Below are 7318 nucleotides of genomic sequence, written 5' to 3'. Positions count from 1 at the left end.
TCTCTCCTAAGGCTGGTGAGCCCTACTTCAACCGGGATGACTGCTTCTATACCATATGTTAGGCTGAATGGTGTTTCTTTTGTTGGTGTTCGTGCTGTCGTCCTGTATGCCCACAAGACACTTGGTAACTCTTCAGCCCACGTTCCCTTTGCCCCCACTAATCAGGACTTGATAATCTTGAGCAGACTTCTGTCTGTCCATTGGCCTAAGGGTGACCTGGCGATGAGTATCTGTTTTTGATACCCAAGTCCGAGCAAAATGATCTGAACTTTTGGCTGTCGAACTGACGACCGTTATCTGATATGATCGTCTTGGGTATCCCGAACCTGCAAACAATATTTTTCCATACAAAATTTTGTACCTTTACCTCGGTGATTGTTGCCAGGGCTTCAGCTTCCAACCATTTTGTGAAGTAGTCGATCGCGAAGAGCAAGAACTTCATTTGTCTCTTTCCTTGGGGTAAGGGACCTATGATGTTGATCCCCCACTGTGCGAATGGCCAAGGCGAGGAAATTGTGGTCATCTTTTCTCCAGGGATTTGTTGAACATTTCCATACCTTTGGCAATTATCACACTTCTTCATGAAATCGGCTGTGTCTTGCTGCATTGTTGGCCAAAAGTAGCCCGTTCTCATGATCTTCCTGATGAGGGATTTTGCCCCTATGTGGTCTCCGCAGATTCCCCCGTGCACTTCTTCCAGGACGTATTTGGCTTCTTCCTCTTCTACACATCTCAAATATGGTTGAAAGTAGCCCCTTTTGTAGAGTTCATCATTAAGTATCGTAAATCTGGCTGTGCGTTTTTGGACCTTTTTAGCTTCTTCTGGATCTGGCGGCAATCGTCCTTCTCGAAGGAACGACAAAATCGGGCTAGTCCATCTAGGGTCGGTGTGCACCGAGAAAGTTTGAAGTCCTTGGATGTTAGGAGAGTTTTGTTCTTCCATCGTCCAATAAAGCATTTTATCTTGGTTGTCCGTTGAGGTGCTTTATGCTTCCTCGTCAGCTTCAGCGTTCTGATCCTTGGGGAACTGAATGAACTCTACGTAATTAAAGGCACTTACCAGCTGATTCGTCAGTTTGAGATACTTCTGCATCCTTGCCTCTTTTGCTTCGAATTCCCCTCTCACCTGCCCTATGACGAGCTGTGAGTCGCTCTTGAGCACAATATTTCACCTCCAAGTGCGCGAGCAATTTTCAATCCCGTCAACAGGGCCTCATATTTTGCCTCATTATTGGTTACAGGGAATTTGAGCTGGACCCCGTACTTGAGAACATCTTTTTCAGGGGAAGTGATAATGATGCTTGCTCCTTATGAATGGACGACCCATCAGTGTTTACCGTCTAGAGACTTTCTATGCTCTCGGGGGTGGTGAATTATACTATGAAATCGGCCAACGTCTGAGCTTTTATGGCTGTCCGTGGACGGTATTTTATGTCAAACTGACTGAGCTCGATTGCCTACTGTACCATTCATCCTGCCGTTTTAGGTTTGTTCATTGATTTTTTGATGGGTTGGTCTGTCATTACAATGATGGGGTTGGCTTGAAAGTATGGACAAAGTTTTCTCGAAGCCACAATCAAGGCGAAGATGATCTTCTCTATGCGAGGATACCACGCCTTGGCACCCTGGAAAGCCTGGCTGACGTAATACATAGGAAGTTGCAACTTGTCTTCTTCTCTGATCGATGTCGCGCTGACGGCCTTAACTGACACATCCCCATCTCTTCTTCTATTCCATTTTCAACCTTTACTCCTCCATCTCTATTAAACCCAAGCCCAAATCCTCCACACATCAATCTCATCGCCTCAACCCATCCCCCACCCTCGTCATCATTGCCCTCTTTGCTTTTTTTTTTTTTTTTTTGGGTTAAAATAACATTTGTTCTTGGGTTTTGGAGGATCGGTGGTGGGTTGATTCATGAGTTTGTGGGTTTTGATGGTGGCCAATTGGGGGTGGTGGATCGATGACTGGGATGGTTTATGGGATTCAACGATGGTGGGTTGTGGGTTTTGGTAGATGGGTTTTGATATTAATTTTGAGATTAATAGGTTTTGATTTTGATTATGATTTTTTCAGGTTAATTGGTTATGTGATGGTTGATGGTGGTTGTTGGTGGTTGGGTTTGTAGTGGCCGGTGGTGGTTGGGTTTATGGTGGTGACTGTGGTAGGGACAACAGGGCATTCAACATATTTATTTTGTTTTTTCAAAAAGAATACAAATTACATCTTTAAGGTTTTTTTATTTTTTTATTTTACTATATATCTATATATATATATTATTTTTTAATTTTTAAAAAATATTATAATATATATTTTTTATTATCCCAAAAAAAAAATTAATTGATCCATTCTTTAATAAGTTTTGTGTTTGACAAAAATAAACTTATGACCAAACTTAATAAGTATATTTTGTCTTTTTGTCTTTTCTTAAAAATAAATTTTAATTGTTTTTTAGTTTTTTAGTTTTTTTTTTAATACTTAACAAAAGAAACGGGCGAAAGTACAGACATTGAAAATAACTGTGAACTTATACAATCAAATTGATAAAAATGAAACTTATCTAGGACCAAAATGACAATTTTTTTAAAAAAAAAGTATAATTTTTTTTTTCAGTTGTGTTTTGTAGGCATGCAATATACAGTTGTTGATTGCTGTTTTTGCTAAACTTCAACAAGTCACAACACAAATATTTTTATTTTCCAATGCAGGGCCCAAACCTATACAATATAGCAAGGAATTAACGGAGTGTGATTTTGGACGGTCATGATCAGGCTTTATTTTGGTGGTTTTCATTTTCCCAAAACATAGATTTTGCTAGTTGGCACTATTTTCAAAATATGAGGGTCTATGAAAAAGCTTATGTGTTTGGGCACTATCATGCATTAGTAACAATAGTTGCTCTGCTCTTTGTATCTGAAATTTCAATATCACCATTTTTAGCTAAGAAAATACTTTTGATTTCATTGGAAGTTCTCTAATGAGGTTTTGAACATTTAGCAAGTTTCTTAGTTTAGTAATCAAATTACCCTATAATTGTGGCTTATTAATGATTTTTGTATATGTGGCAACACAGTAATGCTCTCTCTCTCTCTCTCTCTCTCTGTGTGTGTGTGTGTGCGTGCGCGCGCGCGCGCAAATTACCCTATAATTGTGGCTTATTAATGATTTTTGTATATGTGGCAACACAGTAATGCTCTCTCTCTCTCTCTCTCTCTCTCTCTCTCTCTCTCTCTCTCTCTCTCTCTCTCTGTGTGTGTGTGTGTGTGTGTGCGCGCGCGCGCGCGCGCATCGCTAGCGTACTTGATAAATAGTGTAAATTGATGTAGAGCCTACTTGATAAGTAGTGTAAATTTTGAACTTGACTTTTCCCTTTACATTCATTTTTTCTCAAATCCAAGGGGTGATTGGGCCATTTCCCATTTTATTTACCCTTTCCAAAATCAACCCGACAAATATCAAATAAAAAGTCTTAATAGCATGGGCATACCATAGGGTGTCAAATAAATAAATAAAAAGGGAAAAACTTTGCTGCAAGAATTGAATTTCAAGGATTACAAGTGAGTTTTAGTTAGCTTAACTATTAAAGTATCTGATGGTTAAATAAGAGATTTGAGGTTTAAACCCTGTTTACAAAACCGAGTAATGTTGTAGTCTAACAATAAAGAACTATTATCATGAGTAGACATTATAAGTTTTTTTTTTTACCCAAAAAAATAAAAAGTAACAATGAGTATTTATCTTCTCTCCCTCTTCTTTTAGTGTTGGGCTATTGTGATAGATGTAACATTTGGTGGCTAGATTTGAATGATTGAACATGAGGTGGATGGATTCAAACGATAGCTATTGGAGGGATATAGTGGTTTGGCGATTGCAGGTTTTTTTTTTTTTTTTTTTTTTTTTTTTTAATTATGATCCTCGCTTGACCCATGACTATGCTTCAAATAGATTGAAATTTTGTTCTGATACCAGATGTAGCACAATTTTAATAAATTCAATATAATCACATTAATATTATACATGTTATGTACATGTATGTATGTATTCTAGATTATTTATATTCTTATATTATTATAATCTTAAATAATTTGTTTTTTTTTTTTTTAAGATATGAATGACTGTAAATAATTTCAGGTGGATGTGAGCCCAAAATAATGACCGTATATAGGGTAGCTAGAGCATAAATAAGAAAGTAGCCCATTGTCCAATATAGTAGCACCTTGAGGGCCTTAGCAATGTCAGCCCACAAAAAGGCCTATAGATTTTGAGATCGAGCATGTAACTACTAACTACACGTATCCCTTTTAGCTCTCTTGTTCTCTGTCTCCTCTCAACTCTCAATTCTCAACCCTAACCCTAACCCTAAGCTCAACCGTTAGCTCTTATTACTATGGAAAACGATGATAGACCAGTGATCGTTTTTGGTGGGTATGACTGTCGCAAACCAGCTTCACATAGAAGCAAAACAATGGAGATGGAGTGGTATGCAATTAAGGCCCCAGACCCAAACGCAGAAACCTTTTCTTCTTCTTCAAAAAAAGGCAAAAGCTCAATCCATTTTCAACAGTGGAGCTTCACAAACACAATCACAATATTGCAGATTTAGGCTCACGACTCTATTGTTTTAGCAAGTGTACAAACCAAGTCTGTACCTTAGACCTTGACCATCCTAGTGATGGTTGTATGTTTTAGGTAGTTTAAAATCTACTCTTCCACAAGAACAACATTGGATGGAGGTTTTCGACCCGAGTTTAGGGACGCGGGAATCGTTACCCAATCCTCCATCTGAGATTACCACAAGCACTTATGATCAGATATTTGCGGCTCTTCTTAGAGTCCAAAAAACATATTCTTGTTGTTCCATTCCTTCCATTGAATCTTGGCAACAATCGTGTAGGTTTTTATCAATCTAGTACATTCTACACATTCGATATAACCATTCGTTGTTGGACAGCTCTTGAGCCTCCCATGTACTTGCTACGTCGTTGGGATACTAAAAGGTGTTCTAATAGAGCTGCCATGGTTGGTAATACTCTCTAGGGTTTTGTTCGATAGTCTGGTTGAGGATGCATGATTTGATTATCTACTCTTATGATCTAGATAAGCGCGAGTGGCTTGAGGGTCGTCTAATCGTTCATGAAGAAATTGTTGGGAAGCGGGAATATCTCAATGATGATAGATTTATCCCAAGTATTATTCACTCTTGCAGTCGATCATCCCTAATAGGAGTAAGAATCGAAAGCCGGCCACCTGGACCGGATATTATTTACCTAAATTTTCTAGTACTTGACGTTTCTCCAATATTCAGGGAGTTAGATATTTCCGTTGTATCCATCCAGAAATATCCCATGGATCATGACATAGAAATCTTGGATGCGTTGTTGCTGTAAGTTTCCTTCATTCTCCGTATCCCTTTTCTCTTGCCAAATAATTTTTGTCTATTACTATTGTTTTTTTTAGTGAACAAATAGATAGTGGTGACAAATGTTTCTATATTTGGCTAGCATTAACAACAAAAATTATATAATAAAAAAAAAAACCAAAAACCAAAAACCAAAAACCAAAAACCAAAAACCATAAAACCAAAAACAAAAACATATATATTTAATCTTACAAAGCATAAGTAGACATGTTGATGATTTCTAGCAGCTTTTATAATGTTGTAGAGAGTGTGGTTTCCTTCTTAAATGTGGCAGCTTCTGCAAAACCCCTGTTATACTTCTCCTAGTTGCCTCATTATGGTGATAAAATTTGATGATCTTGCGTCCAAATATTCCAACTTACTTGGACCCAAAACGACTTGATTTGTAAGTTTAGCATAAATGTACATATATTTTTAGTTCTCCACGAGATCCTAAGAACTTAGGAGATACTAAGAGGCTACATCTTATGAAGAAGTTCATGTGGCACCTTTAATGGAACCCATTATTAAATTCTTCCCTTTAATATTACTCTGAGCATGAAATAGGAGCCTTTTTTATGTGCACCTAAGAATAGCATTACCATTGGTCAATTATGCCTAAGCATTAAATTAACTTGATTCTGAAAGTTGACAGACTAAATTATCACAAATCACAATAAATAGTTGAATGACTAAATTGAACTTTACGAACAAAATTAGTAAACCTAGCTATATTCATACATGATTTTCTTAAATGGATCTTTATCTTATTGTTGAAGTAGCTTAACATACCAACAAGTATATATTATTTCTTTTCACACAAATAGTTGAAATAAGGCAAACATTTTCTTTCGATATCTTACAAATGTTATGTTTATTCAAACTCCCTATTGCAGCCAACAAACAGTATCAATCTCTGCCGCATTACTTAAACAACCACAAGAAGAACCTGTAGCAGAGATGATGGATTGCAAGAAGTCTCTTGGTCTTTCAATTGCTGACAATGCTGACAAAAATCCAGCCAAATTGCAGCTAACGGTAGAATTGGGTCCTACATTCATGATTCTCGTATAGGGGTTTTAACTGAAGTGAACTGCGAGACTGACTTTGTTTGTAGAAGTGAAAATTTTAAGGACTTGGTTGATGATCTGGCAATGCAGGTCGCGGTCTGCCCGAAAGTGCAGTTTGTATCCATTGAGAACATTCCGGAGAGCTTTGTGAACAAGGAAAGAGAGCTTGAAATGCAACGAGATGATGACCTCCTATCAAAACCTGAGAACATTAGAGAGAAAATTGTTGAGGGAAGGGTCTCAAAGATGCTTAGAGAGCTTGCTATTCTAGAGCAACCTTTCAATAAGAATGACAATATTCTGGTTAAGGACTTGTTGAAACAAACTATAGCTACAATTGGGGAGAATATAGAAGTAAAAAGGTTTGTTCGGTTCACTCTTGGGGAAACAATTGAAAATACAAAAACAGGAATTGAAGCATGAGATGAATAAAAGCACATCATTTTCAGCGTGAAGCAGTTTTGGGATGGTGGATTTTTACACATTAAAGGAGAAGAAACCAAAGTATTCATATTTTTTTTCCATGTTCTTATGCGTGCACTTTATTGAAAAGGAGATGACAATTAGACATTTGCAAAGGAACATATTTTAGTTTGGCGATCAGTGTTTGAAGTTTTGAATTGTTCGGTGTATTATATCTAAAAGATTAAGCACCTGTTTGGTAGAGGAATTTAAATAATGTTGGTTGTAATTTTTTGAAATACGTAAATGTGGATAAAAAATATGTAAAAAATATGTAATATTATTTAAAAACTGAAAATGATTGTTTGAAATGTCTACCAAATAGTCCCTTAAAACAAAATAGTTATAAGATTAACCTCAAAAAAAAAAAAAAAAAAATTACCATAAG

At 36.9% G+C, this 7318-nt stretch overlaps 1 protein-coding gene across 1 annotated transcript; it reads left to right on the top strand.

Annotated features, from left to right (window-relative positions):
* Nucleotides 1-4387: 4387 nt before the first annotated feature.
* LOC115967114 (elongation factor Ts-like) lies at nucleotides 4388-6891 on the top strand. The gene is made up of 4 exons (XM_031086194.1): nucleotides 4388-4479; nucleotides 5306-5383; nucleotides 6295-6375; nucleotides 6417-6891. The coding sequence occupies exons 1-4, from the start codon at nucleotides 4388-4390 to the stop codon at nucleotides 6889-6891; spliced, it is 726 nt and encodes a 241-aa protein (XP_030942054.1).
* The last annotated feature ends 427 nt before the right edge of the window (nucleotides 6892-7318 follow it).

The sequence above is a fragment of the Quercus lobata genome, chromosome 11, assembly GCF_001633185.2.
Source record: "Quercus lobata isolate SW786 chromosome 11, ValleyOak3.0 Primary Assembly, whole genome shotgun sequence".
NCBI classification, from domain to species: domain Eukaryota; kingdom Viridiplantae; phylum Streptophyta; class Magnoliopsida; order Fagales; family Fagaceae; genus Quercus; species Quercus lobata.
This window is presented reverse-complemented; position numbering and strand designations above follow the sequence as displayed.

Bases quoted from the DNA above. Each gene is read 5' to 3' on its own strand.
- LOC115967114 (XM_031086194.1), top strand. From the start codon at position 4,388: ATGGAAAACGATGATAGACCAGTGATCGTTTTTGGTGGGTATGACTGT. The intron at 5,384-6,294 runs GTAAGTTTCCTT...TCCCTATTGCAG, and splicing joins ATCTTGGATGCGTTGTTGCT to CCAACAAACAGTATCAATCT. The intron at 6,376-6,416 runs GTCTCTTGGTCT...CTGACAAAAATC, and splicing joins GAGATGATGGATTGCAAGAA to CAGCCAAATTGCAGCTAACG.